This window comes from Mandrillus leucophaeus, unplaced genomic scaffold (genome assembly GCF_000951045.1).
Source record: "Mandrillus leucophaeus isolate KB7577 unplaced genomic scaffold, Mleu.le_1.0 Scaffold69, whole genome shotgun sequence".
NCBI lineage: Eukaryota > Metazoa > Chordata > Mammalia > Primates > Cercopithecidae > Mandrillus > Mandrillus leucophaeus.
The window spans coordinates 1,136,572-1,155,652 of record NW_012107474.1 but is presented as its reverse complement, the minus strand read 5'-3'; the positions used below and the strand labels follow the sequence as shown (position 1 = coordinate 1,155,652).

The following is a 19,081-nucleotide window of genomic DNA, read 5'->3' as shown; positions in this document are numbered from 1 at the left end:
GTGTGCACATGTGCATATGTGTATACTTGCACACATGCCTGTACATAGGCATATCCCTGCAGGCACACACATGCACCCGCCTGCATGTCCTCATCTACACACACGTGCACCCGCACGGCATAGCTCTCCCCACATTGCTGGGGAAGACTGAAGAGACATGCTTCCAGCCCTGGGCGTCCTTCCAGTGGAGCCCCTCCACTTCTCAGCTACTTGCTGATGCTCACCTGTGTTGAGGCAGATCCTGATGGACTGCTGGGGCCAGAAGAGCCTGAAACTCCCTCTCAGGGAAGGCCCCGGAGGGCCTGCCCTGTAGCAGCCCAGGGTGCGGGAAGACCCCGAGCTGGCTCTCTGCGCACTGTGTAGAGAGAGCTTACTGCAAGCTGGGGCTGAGCCGGGCATTGCATCTCAGGGATGAGTCACGTGCCCTCCCTGCCCAAAGGAGCCCTGGAACAGGGGCTGCTGCAGATGGGGAACCATGGAGGGGCTGCCTGGGGCCTTGGGGGCACAGAGGACGAGGGCCCAAAGGCATGGAGGAAGGATGGGGAGTTGGCGGCAGGAAGCAGGGAAGGGTATCCAGGCAGAAGGAGCTGCAGGACAGACACAGGACTGAGGGAGCCAGGAGGGCTGGGTGCACACAGAGTGCGGAGCAGGGGCTGGGGCAGGCCTACAGGGCCTGGGTGCTGTGGAAAGCAGTCGGGCCCCCAGCCAAAGGTCACTGGGGAGCCAGAGGAGGCTTTTGAGCAGAGCGAGGAGGTCAGATGTATGTGGACAGCTCTGAGACCCACAGGAGGTAGGAAGGTGTCAGGACAGAGGTGAGCCAAGTGCTGTGGGGGTGGGGTGGGGTGGGTCCCACTCCCAAGAGGGGAAAGAAGGGTGGGGTCCTTGGAGACAGGGGCTTCTGGAGACCCCTCAGAGAACTCGGTACATCCTTAGGGATGGAGACAGGGGCTTCGGGAGACCCGTCAGAGGACTCGGTACATCCCTAGGGATGGGTGGCACACGGGCTGCTATGTGAGCCCTGGAGAGGGGCAGGTGGCAGGCGCGTGGGGTGGAGGTGGCAGTGCTCTGGCCACAGCCCCGAGGCTGGTGGAGACTCTGGGTTGGGAATGCCCAAGATGGGCAGTCTGGTCTGGTGGGACCTGCAGCACTGCAGCCTCCATGGCAGGGACTGTGCCCACGTTTCATGGGGTGGTAGGGAGCAAACCTTGAGTTGAATCTTGGTTGGAGCCCAAGGTGGGGTGTGTATTTGCTCTAGGACAAGCACGTGTCAGCTGTGGGGGTGGGTGTGGAGGTCTGTCCAGGACATGGCAGTGGCGGGAGTCGGCGCTGTGTGGCCACCTGCCTGGCTGCCGCTACAAAGCAGAGCCCTTGCTGGAGTGCAGGGCCAGACAGGCTGGGGGCGGGGGCAGCCAGGGGAGGCTCGGAGGCTGCTCAAGTCACCCTTCTGCTTCCTGCACCCAGCCAGGGTCTGTGCATCTGATTTAGCAAATCCAGGGTCCCTGTTCAATCTAAGTTTCAGACAATGAATAATTCTTTAGTCTGCATGTCTCCTATGTAATACTTGAGACATATACTCTGGCAAAAAGAAAAATTAGTTTATCTGAAACTGGCTCGGGGTGTCACCGGCTCCTGCTCCCAGCATTTAGCTGGCTGAGTCCACAGCAGGGCAGTCATTGTCTTTGGCTGTCCACAGCCCCTCCTCCCTACGCCAGGCAGTCAGAAGCCCCTTGCAGGTTGGAGTGAACCTGTCCCTCTGCTGAAGCTGGGGCCTTCTCCCATTCAGAAGTGAAGAGGTGCCCCACAGGGGCTGTGCCAACCCAGGCAGAGGGCGTGCAGCATGGGACCCGCTGTCAGGCCACTCCCAGATTCTAAGCACGTTAGGGACTCATAGAAGACAGAAAAAGAATCTTCACATCAAAGGCCCTGCCAAACCCCGGCTGGCACGGGAGCCACGCGGCCAGGCACCTGCTGGGCTGGGCAGGCCCTTCCCGCCCTCCCTCCAATGGAATTCCCCAGAGCCTGGCCCTGCTGCCCTGGCACGGTGCCTGGCAGCTCAGGAGCATCTTGCTGGGATGATAGTGCTTCTGGGACTTGGCAGCCAGGAGCACCTGGAGCCCCCAACAGCTCCCTCAAGGGCGGGTGGGCACCCGGTAATCAGTGGATTAGTTGCTGGGCAAAGAGTCCCTTGGGTTCCGGCTTTGATGGGGCAAAGAAAGAGGATGCCTCTGTGGTCTGGGAGTGCCAAGGGAGGGGAGGGAGGCAGGATGCACCCCTGGGGCTCCCTCCCCAGCCGCCAGGAGAAGGCAGTTCCCCAACAGGCGCTGGTGGGGGGCGTACTGGCATCCTCTCCAAGGGTAGCCGGCTAAGGCTGGACAAGCATCGTGGGCGGCCATGGTGCGGCAACGCTACTGGATGACAGGTCACTCCCCTGAGGGAACTGGGCTCAACACACTCCCCAGCCAACTCTTGGGTGCCCCTCTGTGCTCTTCCCAGCCCTGCAGAACCCGCAAGCCTGGCACCTTCTCCGAGCTGCCTAGGCCACTGCCAGCTCCTGCGTCACAGAGAAGACAGAAGTCATAGGGCACAGTTGCCACCTTCCCAGAGCCCTCCCGCCCAGGCTCTGCCCAGCCCCGTCAGGCTGTCCTGGGCAGTGCTGACCACTGGGAGGGGCCCCTTCATGCTGCTCCCTTGACAGATGTGCAGATGGAGGCTCAGAGAGACACAGCCAGGTCTCATGAGGGTGCTTAGGGGCTCCTGCCTGTTTTTCTAACCACCCCACGGCTGCCTGCCGGGTGCCTGTTCCCAGAGTGGCCCCCGCTGCGTCCTTGCCCCACAGCACCTCTTGCCCTTCGATCACCATGGAGGCGAGTACACACACGTGTGCCTGAGTGTGCATGTACATGTGTGTTGAGGAGCCATGGGCGGGACCCTCGGGAAGTGTGTGGCACCAAGTCGGGGGCCCAGCTGTGACGAGGGGTCCCTGCTAACATGGTGGCTGCTGCTGTCCTTGTGAGGACCCCACAAGCCGACAGCTACGATCACAGAACCACCAAGCTTTGGAAGCTGCAACACCTTCTGAGCTCTGCAGCAAACTCACTCAGAAGCCAAACCTATTTTGGAGGCCACATTTGGTGACCGTGACCGCAGGTCCCACTCCATCAGCTCAGGGAGCAGGACCCTGTGCCTAGACTTCTAGGGACAGAACTCACTCCTCCTTTGGTCCAAGCTGGGAAGGCCCAGTCATTGGAGGCTTGGTCTCTCCCACCTGGAAGAAAGTTCTAGAATTCCTGGTGGGATGGGCAGAAAGACTTTGAGGGCAGGTGGAAGAATGGGACATCAAACTGCCTTCCCCAGGGTGGGCAGCCAGCTCCTCACTCATACCTGCCTTTGGGTTGCAAAGTCCTGCCATGCCCACCGACCATTCCTTTGGAGCACTGCACTTAACCTGCAGTGCCCTGGGAACGCCCACCCTGTGTTTCTGGGAGAAAGTGAGCTCTGTGTGCACAGCTCCTCTAACCCCACCTGCACCCCACACCCCCGCAGACCCCTCCAGAAGGGCGCCTCTCTACGGCACACACGCACTTTCAAAGCATGTCGGCTTCACCCGCTTCAAAGCTCACGTTCATGAAAGACATTGCAAAACTCAAACCAAACAGTAAACAAATTAAGACATCTCTAGGACCTAAAAGGATTTCAACACAATGTGAAAAATGTTGGCAAAACATGAAAGTGGGCTTTGTGAGTTTTGAGGAATTACTGAGCTGTGAAAATGAGGCTCAGGCCGGGTGGAGAGGAAGCCCATCTATGTGTGCGTGGTCCCAGCGCCTGCCCAGGGCCCTCCTGTGGCACGAGCAGGACCTGGGCCATGGCGGTGCCCCCAGCAACCAGGTCCCCATTCCTGGAGTTCTGGTCTGCTTGGGGGAGCTGCAGCCGTGCTTCCTTCTGTCCGCTGTGGTCCTGCTCCAGCCCCTGCCCTTCTCTGATGTTTCTTTCAGGCAGATGTCACCCACCCCTTGGGACTTCTCCCCGGGTCGCTAGCCCAGACCCTCCCCTTGGCTCAGGTGGTTCCATTTCTGCCCCTTCGCTGCTGGCCCCCTTCTGAGGATGCCCGTGTGTCTCCAGGACCACGGCTCCAGTCCTTGGTGTAGATCAAAGCTGCCCTTCACATGCGGCCTGAAAATGTAAACCAGCCGTCTTCCAGGCTGGGCTGCCACCTCCACCGCCTCACCCGCGACAGAAGCCCTGCGTTTTTCAGTAACCACGTTCCACAAACACCTCCTGACTGCCTTCCAGACACACAAAGATCAACAAAGCTCAGAATCCAGTCCCGATGCCATGTCATGAAGAGCAGGTAGTCCATCAAAGGGCTGGGCCCCATGAGGGAAGGGTTGAGACCCCACCATGGTGTGCGGCGTTCCAGGCACTCCCGTCACCGCCCGAACCAGGCTGCAGGCTCCATCCCCACGGGGCAGGCACGGAGGAGGGGATTCACGTGGACGCAGGGACACCTGTGGATGCCCCGGCTCGGCCACTTACTGCTGCGCGTTTGTGGCCAGGTCCCCGAACCTGAGCCTCAGTTTCCACACCTGTGAGATGGGTGTGAGGTGGAATCGCCAACCAGCTGAGGATGTGCAGTCACAGACCATCTTCCAGAAATCTCCAAAAGGCTTTCCAAAACAGGAAGATGAGGAAGGCTGCCATCAGCAGGAATTCCAGGGCTTCCAGAATGAGCCTGTCAGGAGTGAAGGGAGCCGTGCTCCACACGCAGGGCAGGGGCCAGGGCTGCCAGGTCTTGTTTATCTGGGAGCACCAGGCTGCCTGCCTGCACCTGGTCTGGGCACCCGAAGGCAGAGCTGCTCCTGCTTAGGGTCTGTGGCGACTGTCCCCCTCAGTGGGTGCTGCTGGGGGCTCCTCTGATTCCTGGTGGGCGGCTTCTGGCTTCGCCTCTTCACCCACGGTGTAGGGTGTGGGATGGAGATGCAGGGACTCTGCCCTCCTTCCCCTCTCCCGGCTCCCCCAAGCAGCCTGGGTTGTACCTCCACTAATAAACACCAACATCCATGCCCAGCATTGGACCCAGATTCCCCTGGGTTCGGCCATGGGGCGATTCTCTGAGTGACACATCATGATCAGCTTCGTGTGGTCCTGACCTTATGGTAATGTTAGCCCCCAGAGCCAGGGGCCGGGCTATGGTACCACCCACCCAGGCGATTTCTGTCAAGACGACCGACTGTCGTGCCATCCCTGGGTGCCAGGTAAACATTCTTCTTTCATGCTTAAAATCACAGCACGGGTTCACCTGCTTCGTACTTGGACCTGTGATCTGTGTATGCTGCTTTTCTACAAGTTTCTAGTTGTCCCCTCCTGGGTCTGGCCCTCCCCTCCTTCCCTCCTTCCCAGAGGAAGAAAACACACCAGCTCTGCAGGCGACAACGCTCCCAGCTCTCCCATCTTCCCATCCCAGGAGCCCCTCGATCCTGCTCCCTGGGGCTGTCAGTCCCGTCCCACCTCAGCGGCTGCTGCACAGGAAGATCGTCCTGGCCCGGCCCCGTGTCTCTGCCTTCCTCATCTCCTGCAGTCTGTGTATCTGTCACTCTTTCAGCGCGCCATCCCTGGACACACTTTGTGCTCCGTGGGCTCCACAGCCCTCAAAGCCCCTCTTATGCCCTCGCTGACCCCAGACCATCTGGGCTGGCTTCTCTCTAGGACACGCACCAGTTCTCATTCCAGAACTTTCCTTATGGTCATCTTTGGGTGGAGCCACCACTTTAGTTCTGATTTCCTGCATCTGGTTGAGTACCCAGGCTTGTCAGTGCACCCCAGGGACACCGCCTCGTCCAGGGCTCCCACATGTCTCAGACTGGCGGCCAGACTGGGTCATATAACCCGCACTAGCCAATGAGCTGTGAGCACACATGAGCACAGGGCGAGCTAGGCTGAGTCGTGTGACTGGCACTAGCCAATGAGCTGTGAGCACACGCGAGCCCAGGCCCACCTAGGCTGGGTCATATGACCAGCACTAGCCAATGAGCTGTGAGGACATGTGAGCACAGGCCCACCTAGGCTGGGTCATATGACCAGCACTAGCCAATGAGCTGTGAGGACACGTGAGCACAGGTCCAGCTAGGCTGGGTCATATGACCAGCACTAGCCAATGAGCTGTGAGGACACATGAGCTCAGGTCCAGCTAGGCTGGGTCATGTGACTGGCCCTGGCCAATGGGTTGTGAGCACAGAATCAGGTCAGCCCCTTCCTGCTGCTTCCCACTGTGTGTGCTCCAAGGGGTAGCGGAGACAGGGCAGGAAACCTTGTCTGATTTGATATGAGAACTAATCCAATGTGGCAGGAAGCCACGGACATGTGGGAGCTGTGCAGGGCAGCGGCCAGCGGCCTTGTCCTGCGGGGCGCTGCGTCCATCACTCGCCTTCAGACCACTGAGCCCTCCTGCCTCCTGATATCCAGGGCTGCCAGTGGGAAATCCCAGGCTGTGCGGCTCCTGTGTGCTTCGAAGGTAACTTTCCTTTGCTCTCGCCCTCCTTGGTCTCAGCGCCCCTTCAGTCTGATGAGATCTGGGAGGTTTTCTGCAAGGCTTTCTCTGAAAGCCTTTTTGGTTAGCCAGATATAGACTCTCCGGGGTTGATTCTGTCTCTTTTCATTCTACATTCTAGAAGATCGTCTTAACTTTATTTCAGTCATGTTAATGAATGTCTTCTTTTAATGCCAGCAATTGCATTTTTAATGTCCAAGCTCTCTGTCTCATTAGTAGCATTCTTTTTATTTCATAAGTGCCGTATCTTCTTGAATACTTCTGAAGACAGTTGTAACTTTAAAAAATTCCTTTCTGTTTCTAGAGGTAGCTCGGTTTCTTTCAGCCTATCTTTATTTTCTTTAGCCTGACTCCTGCAGTTTTCAGGATTTTTGTCAAACATCCAGGGACCCTTAGCTAGAGAGGATGGCATGGGTGACATGCGCAGCTGGCCAGGTACGCTCTGGGCACTTAAGCACCTTGGTGAAGTATCATGAAGACGACGCTGTAAATTGGACTTGGTGTTATCACAGGAGCTTTAGGATTATGGTGTCGGTAGATCTAGGATGATAATCTCCAAAATGCACTCCCCAACCCACTGCAGGGATCCTTTCTCTTGTCGCCTCGCTTTGTGATTTAGAATGCAGGGCCCCCAGGACAGCAGCCTCTCCGTGGCTCAACAGCTGTTAGGAGACCTTGCCTAGTTGACGAGAAAGTCACTTGTGCCTTTCCATCCAGGGTGCGCGACTCTGCTCTCAAGACCCCCTGGAGGCCTGTTCCCCTTCCCCAGCTCATCCGTTAGATGCTTGGAAGTGACTGCCTATACCTTCCTTCAGGATAAAGCCTCAAGCCCTGCAATTGTTCCTTGTGTGATAACGTTTCAAATCCCTTCGTGGTTCTGGCAAAGCTCCTCGAACATGCTCCAGTGTGCTGGGGCTCTGCATGTGTGAGCCTGGAGCCACCAGGGCGCACGTTCATGTTACGGCACCAGTGTGATCCCGATGACACGTGACTGGTGTGGAGCCCCGGGTATTTCCACGGGAACTGCTGTCGGCCGGATCACCTGTGCTCTGCAGCTGCGCCCAGGTCCACAAGCCACCCTTTCTTTGCTGCTCGATGTCACCATTTCCCTTTTTTATTTATTTATTTTTTTTTGAGATGGAGTCTCACTCTGTCGCCCAGGCTGGAGTGCAGTGGTGTGATCGCGGCTCACTGCAAGCTCCGCCTCCCAGGTTCACGCCATTCTCCTGCCTCAGCCTCCCGAGTAGCTGGGACTACAGTCACTCGCCACCACGCCCAGCTAATTTTTTTGTATTTTTAGTAGAGACAGGGTTTCACTGTGTTAGTCAGGATCGTCTTGCTCTCCTGACCTCATGATCCGCCCTCCTTGGGCTCCCGAAATGTTGGGATTACAGGCGTGAACTGCTGCACCCAGCCCACCATTTGCCTTTTTAGCCACTGTACCCGCGTGTCGAGGCCTCCTTGGGAATCCCAATTTCCAGCCCATATCATGGTCTTGGCCCCGGCTTGCAGCTACTTTCACATCTCAAACCTCACCAGCCTAGTCCGACTCCAGGTCAATGACTACTGGTCAGAGGGGCCGTCCCTGCTGAGCCCTGTGGCCACACTAACCCATGACTGAAGGCTCCTGAACCCTTCTTCAGGTCAGCTGTCTGCACACCAGCATGTGGCCACCAGCCCAGGACACCCTTGTAGTTTCCCAGAGTCTTAGCAGCATGCACGTTGCGGTGAGAGGACTGCGCCGGGACCAGTAACACAAGGAACTTGTGCTCAGCTCTGTCCTGTGCCACATCAAACCAAGCGACAGGCCACATTGCTTGGCTTGATCCCAGTTCTGCCACGGGCAGAGCTCTTCACTGCTCTGAGCCTCTGTGTCCTTGTGGGTAACAGAGACCAGTGGCAGCAAGCCCCTCTCAAGGTGCTGTGAGGGTGATGTGGGAGGATGCGGGCAGAGCTCTTGGCACAGGCACTCTACAGAGTCGAGGCTCAGCCAGTGTGAGCTGCTGCCACCACCTACCTCCTGAGGCTGTTACTAAGGCCAGTGGCTGGAAGGAATCTGGCTCACCCCCAACCCTAGTGCACTGAGCCTCACTCTGCCCCCGTGCCAGGAGGCTCATCCCGCCTCTTCCTGGATCGCAGGCACGCTCACCTGTTCCATCCACAGCACTAGCGAGCTCGAGGTATGTTCCTTCTGGCACTGCTGGCTCCTCACCTGGGTACCTGCAGCTCATCTGGGCGGCCACAGCAGCCTCCCAATGGCTCACTCCCTCCCAGCCACTGACCAGTCATTATCGTGCAGCCCTGTCAACCCCATGAGGGCAGGCTTCATGTTTCACTTGCAGCCTGTGGCTCTGGATGGTGACCCTGCTGCCTACTCCCAGCCCCGCTGCCCTGCAGGTGCTTTCCCACTTTCCCAGTCCTCACTTCCTCCTGGTGAGGCCTGGGAAAGTCGGGGGTGTGCTCGCTGATGTCTGCTCTCCTCGTGCCTTGAACATCCACGTAAAACTGCCCTTCCCCACTGGACCATGAGTGCCCGAAGGGTGGGGCTGTGGCCACCTGGATGACGCTGTGCCGCAGCCTGCAGGTGGGCTGAGCACGAGGCACCCCCAGTGCAATGCTCTGCGCACATTAACACGTGTGGTTGGGTGGTCCCTGTGAGCCGCGGCTCCTGGTCCGGTCCCTGCGGGCTTCTCGAGGTGGTCACACTCCCGGTTTCCTAAGCTGCTCTCACTCCTGCTGGGTAGAGGGGCTCCAGGAACCTGTGATCGCTGAACTCCATTTTCCTCCCTTCTGTTTGGAAGCTCACTCCCATGTGCTACCTGCAGGCTTGCCCTAATGAGACGTATGCATGGAATGTTATGTATGGAATGTATGGAATGTTCCAGAATGCCTTCAATCATTTCAGCCGTAAAGCCCCACCCACCACATGCACAGCCTCTTGTCTAATGCAGGGGTAGCTTGGCAAGGCCTGACTGCTGTCGCTGTTTTTCCAGACTCCCTGATGGGGGCGAGGGGTCCGGGCATCACCATCCGCTATGGCTCTGCCCTTATACCAGCCTCACTGGGACGTGGCATGGGGGCAGCTCATGTGGCAAGAGTGGCCTGGGTTAGTCTCACTGCCTCGGGTGCAGAAGGCCCTGAGAACATTTCTGCAGTGGAATGAGTCGCCAGGTCAGGGGGCACAGAAGATTCCGGAAGGACACAAGGGAGGTGATGTCTTATGAGAGGCATGCTTCTAGCAAACAGTGGGAGTGCTGTCACCAGCACTGCAAAGCCCCCGAGCTGCCCCCTCCGGGGAACCGCAGCTCACATAGAGGCTGAGACCAAGGTGGGAGATGCGCCCCCGCCTGTCCCATACCCCGCACCTCTGCTCTGGTCACAGTCCTCGGCACACTTGCTGGGAGCAGGCAGCACGCTGTCCCCGCCCCTGGAGGTGGAACCAGCCGAGGGACACTTGAGGCTTGGAGGGGAACGTCACGTGCTGCCCCGACCCAGCCCCCACACTGGCCTGGGTCAGAGCCAAGCTGCCCAGCTGCCTCTGGGCCAGGGCCCTGACACCCGTACAGACTCGGATTAGACCGCGGGAGCTTCCGAGGGGACAAAGGGCCTGTTCTGAGCCTGGGGACTGCTTTATGGAGAACACCACACCAGGGTGGGGCAGAGCCAGGGTGCACCTCCTGCCTCATTTCCGGGCGCCTGGACTGTTCCTGGGCACACAAAGGCTGCCAGGCAAGAAGGGCTCAGACGCCAGGCAAAGAGCCTGTGCCGTCCAGAGGGGCAGGCCCTGCCTGGGTTTTGGGGTCATGGGTGCAGAACAGCACTAGGTTTGGCTCTCGGTGGACCCCCAGCGCACATCACCTGTCCTGCAGGTGCACATGGCAGACGCAGTGGCCAGCGATGGAGAGGCGGGGCTCATGCTGGGGGCCTTACCGGGAAGGACTGGAAGAGCTGGAAGGAGCCCAGGAGCCGGATGTAGAGGTGCGAGTGCACCTTTGTGGAGGTGCCGTTGAAGGTGTTGGCCACCACCAGGAACGAGTAGGGCCCCACACTGAAGAACTCCCAGTCGTAGGCGCCAGAGGTGGCAATGGTCTGGTTGGCCTCGAAGAGCCGGGTTGCTGGGTTCCACTTGTAGATGACGCTGTCGATGTTGTGGTTGTCACCTGAAACCAAAGGACTGTGCTGGGGGCAGGGAGGCAGATTCCACAGCCCCATGGTAGCCCTGACATAGCCAGAGCCCAGTCCAAGTCCCTGCCCTGAGGACCACAGACCCACGAGGGCAAGGCCAGCTGTTGGGGACATCCCTTCTTACCTTGAGCCTCTCACCCTCAGCCCCTTTCTGACTCCACCTCTGGGCCTTCACAGGTGCCATTCCCATGTGGAAATGCTTGGTGGCCCCCATCGCCCTCGGGACAGGTGTACATCCTCAGGACCTTCCCGTGTCCTGGAGGTGGGGCCCGCTGTGTCCTGGCCCCACCGCCCACGGCTCCCCAGCGTCCCCACAGGCCAGGCCTTCCCACGCACTGCTACCTCTGCCTGGAGGCTCCTCCCTCTCCACTGTGGAGCTCCCCCATTGGGTTGTGGGCTCAGGGGAGTGCAGAGCTGTGGAGCCTGGGCAGGGTTGGGTCTGGGGGTCCTGCAGGTGGGGAGATGCCCTCAGACCCAGGCCGGCTCCTGGAGCTACAGGATGGCAGGTACTTGTGGCCACTCAGGGCATTGCCCTGGCCTGGAAAGCAGGTGTCCCAGTGCCTCCCAGGCCGGTGCTCCTCACTGTCTCTGCTGGCACAATGGGGGACAGCTGCCTGTCCTCAGGAAACAAGGCCATGGAGGCCATCCAGATCCCATGTCCTCGGCAGCTGTCTTCCGTTGCACACCTGGCCAGGCCAGCTACCAGGCCAGCATCGCTGCCATGGGCCTGGGCCCATACCCAACATCTGCCCTCCCTGTGCTGGTCAGACCTTTCCTGCAGGGAGATTGCTTAGTCAGTCAGTCATTGAGGTAGTCAGTCAGTCAGTTGTCAGTCAGTCAGTTATTACAGTTGGTCAGTCAGATAGTCATCAGTCAGTCAGTCACTGAGATAGGTAGTCAAGTAGTCAGGTAGTTGGTCAGTCAGTCAGTCAGTCAGCCAGTCAGTCAGTCAGCCAGCCAGCCAACCAGCCAGCCAGCCAGCCAGCCAATTACTCATTGAGGTAGTCAGTCAGCCAGTCAGTTAATTTGTCAGTCAGATGGGTAGTTGGTCAGTCAGTCAGGTAGTTAGTTAGTTAGTCAGTCAGTCAGTCAGTCAGCCAGCCAGCCAGCCAATTAGTCAGTGAGGTATTCAGCCAGTCAGTTAGTCAGTCAGGTAGTTAGTCAGTAAGGTGGTCGGTCAGTTGTATCAGTCAGTCAGGTAGTTGGTCAGTCAGTTAGGTAGTTAATAAGTCAGGTAGTCAGGTAGTCAGTCAGTCAGGTAGTTAGTAAGGTAATCAGTCAGCCAGGCAGTTAGTTCGGTAGTCAGTCAGGTAGGCAGTCAGTCATCAGTCAGTCAGTCAGTGAGGTAGTTAAGTCAGTGAGATGGTCAGTCAGTAAGTCAGTCAGTCAGGTAGTCAGTCATCAGGTAATCAGTCAGGTAGTCAGTCATCAGTTAGTCAGTGAGTGAGTGAGGTAGTCAGTTGTCAGGTAGTCATCAATCAGCCAGTCAGATAGTCAGGTAGTTAGTCATCAGTTAGTCAGTCAGATAGTCAGGTAGTCAGTCAGTCAGCCAGTCAGTGAGGTAGTCAGTTAAGTCAGTGAGATGGGCGGTCAGTCAGTTAGGTAGTCAGTCATCAGGTAGTTAATCAGTCAGGTAGTCAGTCATCAGTTAGTCAGTCAGTGAGTGAGGTAGTCAGTTGTCAGGTAGTCATCAGTCAGCCAGTCAGATAGTCAGGTAGTTAGTCAGTCAGTCAGATAGTCAGGTAGTCAGTCAGTCAGTCAGCCAGTCAGTGAGGTAGTTAGTTAGTCAGTGAGGTAGTCAGTTAGTCAGTTTGTTAGTCAGTCAAGTAATTAGGTAGTCAGCCAGTCAGTTCAGTGGTTAGTCAGGCAGTCGGTCAGTCATCAGTCAGGTTGTTAATCAGGTAGTTGGTCACTCAGTCCGTCAGTCAGTCAATTAGTCAGTGAGGTAGTCAGTCAGTTTGGTAGCTAGGTAGTCAGCCAGTCATCAGTCAGGTAGTTAATCAGTCAGGTAGTTAATTATCAGTCAGGTAGTCAGTCAGTCAGTTGTCAGGTAGTCAGTCAGTCATCAGTCAGTCAGGTAGTTAGGCAGTCAGTCAGTAAGTAAGGTAGTCAGGTAGTCAGTCATTCAGGTAGTTGGTCAGTCAATTAGTCAGGTAGTTAGTCAGTGAGGTAGTCAGCTAGTCAAGTAGTTAGGTAGTCAGACAGGTAGTTAGGCAGGTAGTCACTGTCAGTCAGTCAGTCAGTTAGTGAGGTAGTCCATCAGTCAGCCAGCCAGCCAGCCAATCAGGTAGTCAACTGATCATTCAGTCAGTCAGACAGGTAGTTAGTCAGATAGTAAGTCAGTTAATGAGTCAGCCAGTCAGGGAGTTAGGTAATCAGTTAGTTGGAGAGTCAAGTAATTAGTCAAGTAGTCAGTCAGTCAGTCAGTGAGGTAGTCACTCAATGAGTCGGTTAGCCAATCAGGTAGTTACATAATCTGTCAGTTAGACAGTCAGGTAGTTAGTCAGGTAGTCAGTCAGGTAGTTAGGCAGTCAATCAGTCAGACAAGTAGTCAGGTAATTAGTCAGTCATGTAGTCAGTCATCAGTTAGTTAGGTAGTCATCAGTTAGTCAGTTAGGTAATTAGCTAGTCAGTCAGTCAGCTAGTCAGTCGGGTAGTTAGGTAATCAGTCAGTGAGACAGTCAGTCAATCAGTCAGTAAGGTAGTCAGGTAATTAGTAGTCAGAGAGTCAGGTAGTCATTCAGATAGTCAATCAGACAGGTAGTCAGTCAATCAGTCAGTGAGGTAGCCAGTAGTTAGTTAGTCAGCCAGTCAGGTAGTTAGATAGTCAGTCAGATAGTCATTCAGGTAGTCAGTCAGTCAGTCAGTCAGTCACTCTTTGAGGCAGTCAGTCAGTCAGTCAGTGAGACAGTCAGTCATTCAGTTAGCCAGTCAGATAGTCAGTCATTCAGGTGGTCAGTCAGTCAGCCAGTCAGGTAGTTAGTCAGATAATCAGTCAGTCAGGCAGTTAGCCCGTCAGCTAGTTAGTCATTCAGGTTGTCAGTCAGTCAGCCAATCAGGTATCAGTCAGGTAGTCAGTCAGTCAGAGAGTCAGGTAGTCAGTCAGTTAGTTAGTCAGTCAGTCTGTGTTTTATTTAGTCATTCATTTAGTTAGTCAGTCAGGTAGTTAGTCAGTCATGTAGTTAGTCAAGTAGTCAAGCAGTCAAGTAATTAGTCAATCAGTCATCAGTTAGGTAATTAGGTAGTCAGGTAGTCAGTCAGTGAGTCAGGTAGTTAGCTAGTCAGTCAGGTAGTCAGTCAGTCAATCAGTTAGTTGTTTTCAGACAAGGAGGGAGGATGGCAGGCATTCTGTGCTGGGAGTCAGTCTGGCAGTCCATGTTTCTGGGGTGGCTCTGCTGTGGGCAGGTGCCCCAGGGACGACCAGTAGATATCCGTCCCCCAGACAGTGAGGAATGGTCCAGAATGCATGTTCACCCTGTGCTGTGTGCGGCTTATTGATTTTTAATAAGATACATATTCACCCTGCATGCAAATCTTGCTCTGCCCCTGGAATGGTTGCCTCTGGGTATAAAGGCCACACCTGCCCTACCTTCCCGGTGGTTGGCCACCGCCAGGAAGTGCTCCCCATCCACCTCGAAGGCCTCCCAGTCTCGGGCGCTGTGTGTGGCAATGCTCTGATATGGGGTAAACTTCAGCTTTCTGTGGCTCCATTTGTAAATGACAGAGAACTCCTGACCCTTTTCATCTGGTTCAAAATTAGCCACTGCCAGGAAGACCTGAAAGAGAGTAAACCAGGACCACGTGGTTCTGCTTGGGTCAGTGCCAGGGGCCTGGTGCTGAAGGCTTCTGAACATCAGCATCTCTCTCCAGATCCACGGCTGCTACGTGGTGCAGGGACAGAGGACCGAGGCCCCCGCATTACAGGTCATCATGGTGGGATGGGCACAGAGCTGGTCATTACATTCATCAAGACCCTTGAAAATGTCCATATTCTTTACCCAATATTTCCACTTCTATTGCTATCTGAAGGCAAAAAACACAAAAGCCAAAATTCCCAAATTCAGGAAAAGCTTCATGCACAAAAATGTTCTTCATAACCCAGATGACCAGAAAAACTCATCACAACCTGCTCTCCCGTGTTACAGGTGTGATCGCCACGCAAAGCTGTGTCAGGGCAACGTGTGTAAAACATGAACATGGTGCAGTGTGCCCAGGGCTCATAGTGCAGCTGCGTGAACATACAGAATGAAGGGCAAGGTGCATGGTTCATGGACAGTGTGCTTGGAGGCGAGGACACCACGTGAACCTACATACTCGCTTGGATGATGGAACAAAATATTTTCCCCTTTGCTTTTCGGAATTTTCCAATTTTTCTTTGATGCAAAGTTGTTTTTGTAATAAAAAATTAAAACCTTATGATGTCATCAATCAAAAAAAAAAATAGTTATTCACCTGCCACGGTGGATGCAAATGCAGCCTGCATGAGGGTGACTATAAGCCACGGGAGAGCAGTTTCTGTCTGCTGTGCTCACTGCTTTAGCCCTGTGTCCAGACAGGGCCTTGTGGGTGTGCTTGGCACATTGTAGTCCAGTGAGTGACTATTTGGGGGCAGTCAGGAGGTGCTGTCTCCAGGACATGGCTGCGTGGAGTCCAGGGAGTGGACAGAGCTGGGAAGAGGAAACCCCGTCCTTCCCATTGTGATGTCAACCATCTCCCAGACACACCACCTCGATCCTCTGCCCAGAGCAGCCCTGACAGGAAGGTGGCTGCCAGCCTGCAAGGTCCCACCCGTGGCTCCCCTGAGCCTGGCCTCAGCCTTGCATGTGGACATCGCGTGTCCTCAACATTTGAGGAGAGGAAGGATCAGGAATGTCCGTCTTCTAATGTCTTTCTGAAATGATTTGTGGGTTCTTGACCAGCTCATGTAAACACTCTCAACAGGTTTTAAATGTAGTGATAAGGGGTCTATGTAGAACTGGATGGCATCTGGGAGATGGTCTGGTCTTCCATTTTGTGGGAGCTGAGCAGACTGTCTCAAAGTCACATCCTGGATTTAGGGTAGTGGGCTAATGTGTGCGACTCTGTGAGTCTTTTACCACCTGAACGAGGTGTTGACACCATGAGAAACTCCTTTACCTGCAGAATCAGTGTAGGGGCCCCGCCCGTGGACTCGGGGCTTTCCAAGTGAAAGGGGATGGAGGAAGTCACCGAACACAGACTTGCCTTTTTCCCGATGGTGAAATGCCTCCAGGCCTGTGCTTGGTGCGTGGGGATGTTCTGATAGGAGACGAACTTCCCTTCCGTCCACTTGTAGACCGCGGATGTGGCTTTGCGGTTGGCTGTGGCCACGAAAAGCCCCACCTGGGGGATGCGGAACACCTCGATGCCCAGGGTCTCTGAGTTGGTGAACAAGTTCTGATGCTCCTCCACGTAGTCCAGTCTTTCTTTGGCTTGTGATAGAAACATTGTGACTCGGTTAAGACTTCTGAGAACGGAAAGCGAGAGTAATCCTCGCGGGAGCACGATCCCCAAGCCCCAAGCCACAAGCCACGACTCCTGCGCCTCGGCCTCAGGCATCAGTTTTCACATTTCACTCTCACAGGAAAGGCCTGTCAAAGGGAGGCCGCTCACTGCTGCCAGGGGCTTGTGATCCATGCAGCCCCCCAGTGATACCGACAGGATGACGTTTACACATCGTGGCCTTGTTAAAAGGCTCACTGCTTCTGTGGCAAGTTGTGCCCTTGATAATGTGAAAGAGAGTTAGCAGCTCACACATGCGCTAGGCGGAACCTGTGCCCGTTTCTCACGGGTAACCCGTCTGAAGCATCTATCGCCACCTCCACTCACCTCCCCAGCAGCGGGAACAGACTGCTGAGAAGGCTCGCTGTAAAAATAACCTTTCAGGCTCTTCATCTCCTTGGATTTCATCTCTGATCTAGTGGACAGGGAGGGTGTGGGCAGAGGTGGCGGCCAGGCCACCCTACCAGGGAGGCTGCAGGGAGGCAGGCATCGTCTTCCCATAGATCGGGAAGGGGTACCAAGTGATGCCCACCCTGTCAGCCCGTGTGCCATGCCCTGGAGGTTCACATTTCCAAATGAGATGCACAGGCTCAAGGCTCCTGGTGGGGCGGTTTCCTGTCCTGAGTGGTGCCTGCCCTGAGGAGGGCCCGTGGCTGGGAGTCCTGTGGCTCTAGGGAGGGCACTGTCCTGGCTTGCTGGCCATCCTGGCCGCCCCTTGCTTTGGGGGTCAGTACTGATGCTGCCTGTCACTCTCAGAAGTGCCCCAGCGTGACGGCCAAGCCTGAGGTCATTCAGAGGTGGCTGAGGTGCCCCCTTTCCTAGCCTCCACTCCCAGTCATGCTGTGCCAGAGTGGCCCTGCATGCCGATGCCCCGGGTGCAGGGCTGCCTCACCTGCTAACACGGAGACCCACTCGTTGCCAACACACAGGTACAGCCCCTTCCGGCTAGCATCAAACCAGAACTGGGCGTCTTCCATCTCGGTACACGGTGGCCGGGGTCCCAGCGTCACTCGAATGTTGGTTTCTGAGGGGAAGACCAGGAAGATGAGTATCTAGCAAGCCAGTGGCTCCCAAGGAAGACGACGCAGGAGGAGGCCCCAAACCAGGCTGCCCTGCCTCAGCCTCTGCAAGCGGGTCTGGAAGGGTCCCTGCAGGCATCTTGGGACAAGCCTGCCACATCGCAGGTGGGGAAGTGAGAACCTGGCCTACTGGTGATGAAGGACATTGTGATGCCCCCTATATGGTCAGCCCACCCTCTGTCTACTCTGGAAGGCATGGCTTTCCATCCCATTGAGATGGAAAAGCCCTGCTCCTCTGGGCGTCCTCAGCGATTGCACATGGTGCGGCCTCCTTTCGGGAGGGAGTCCCTGTTGACACTGGTGTATCTTAACTACGGCTTGGCTTGGATCTGTGACAGTTTGATCCCATCACTTCCAGTAGTCACACCCCACTGTGGGTCCTAATTCTGCCACTTCTTGACTCTACGTGGGACATCTGTGCACCTGCCAGCCGGTGCTGGCCTGCGGTGTGACACAGCATACCATGCAGCCCGGATGTGTTGGAGGTGGGGGCCCCCCTACCTGGTAACCACCAACCCTGAGGCTCGGGGGCTCGGCTGTTCTCCACCTCTCTGTCCCTCGGGGTGGCCGCTGAGCAGTGGGGATGTGGCGGGGAGGGGCATTTCAGATTCTCCATGGCGGGAGTGTGGTTTAAATAGATACAGTCACCCTTGTAACTTCACACAAGAGAAAGCCAAGTGGGGAGGCCCTCTGGGCCAGGGGGATTGTGGAAGACGTGAGTGTAGGGCCAGAGTGGGCCCAACTGGGGCGTGCTGGTCTAGATAATGGTGGGACAGAGGTGGGGTAGGGAGAAATGGCCCAAACGCTGTCCTTGGGGGGTAAAATGGGATGAGGGATGTCAGATAGCTCTGGACAAAGACTTTCTAAAGTTAGGCCTGCTGTCTGCCTGGGGTCCCCAGGAAGGGGCTGGATGGCTGTCATGGGAGTATTTGGAGGGGAGGGCAGGATGACACTGGCCTGTCTGATGGTGCCGCCTGCCTTCCTGGGGGTGGGCCCCAAGCATCTCCCTGGCCATTGTGACTGCTGCCCCCCGTGGCAGTGACGAGAGGGGCAAGCACATGTGGGGGGGTGCTGAGAGCTGAGCTCTGAGTTCCTGCCTGGTATGAGACCAGGGCTCTTGCGTCTGCCTTTGGTGCGGGGGCCGGCGGCCCCCCTACTAACCGTAGGGATATTTTAGCACCTCGTTATCTTCTGGCTTCCCCGTGAGAGCCTGCAGGACCCGTGGGATGGACAGCACCGCCAGCGGGGCATTCCTGCTGGGACACAGCCTTGGGGTGGCGTCTGAGCCGGGCAGCAGGACCAGCTGCCTCACCAGGCCCTGCGGAGAGAGGGACAGCTCCTTCAGGCCCACGCTGCTGGGGAGGGACCTGCTGAGGAGGGGACCACTGGGCTTGGCCCATCCAGACCCTGGAGGAGGGTGGGGTGGATGGAGTCTAACCTTTTGCAGAGGTAAGTGGGAAGAGTTTACATGATGGTTACTGAGGAGGCCGTGGGAGCAATGGTGAAGAATTGCCCCCCATTCCGAGGGAACCCACAGAAGGGTCTGTGTGAACCTGGAGTGACTGGCTACTCTGCTCATCCAACAGCCCATCCACCCATCTGTTCATCCATGCATTCATCCATCCATCTGTCCATCCATCCATCCATCCACTCATTCACCCACCACTCATCCATCCATTCTTCCATCCACCCATCCATTCATCCATCCATTTATCCATCCATCCATCCAACCCATTCACCCACCACTCAT

General features: G+C 56.2%; 1 protein-coding gene and 1 long non-coding RNA gene across 3 annotated transcripts in view; one reads left to right on the top strand and one right to left on the bottom strand.

Moving 5' to 3' along the window:
- Positions 1-19,081, bottom strand: part of TSPEAR (thrombospondin-type laminin G domain and EAR repeats) — a 216,983-nt gene that overhangs the window by 13,988 nt on the left and 183,914 nt on the right. Inside the window, exons 6-10 of the mRNA XM_012002511.1 lie at positions 18,493-18,649; positions 17,145-17,276; positions 15,956-16,182; positions 14,322-14,508; positions 10,479-10,707 (exon numbers count right to left, since the gene is read on the bottom strand). Of these exons, the coding sequence (XP_011857901.1) occupies positions 10,479-10,707; positions 14,322-14,508; positions 15,956-16,182; positions 17,145-17,276; positions 18,493-18,649 (932 nt within the window). The remainder of the gene's footprint in view (positions 1-10,478; positions 10,708-14,321; positions 14,509-15,955; positions 16,183-17,144; positions 17,277-18,492; positions 18,650-19,081) is intronic.
- On the top strand, positions 6,307-9,474 carry LOC105555514. 2 transcript variants are annotated; one of them, XR_001008488.1, is made up of 3 exons: positions 6,377-6,511; positions 6,907-6,982; positions 7,265-7,384. It is a non-coding gene; the product is annotated as an uncharacterized LOC105555514 (long non-coding RNA). The 2 variants fall into 2 exon arrangements; XR_001008487.1 differs by lacking the exon at positions 6,907-6,982 and having other exon boundaries at positions 6,307-6,511; positions 7,265-9,474.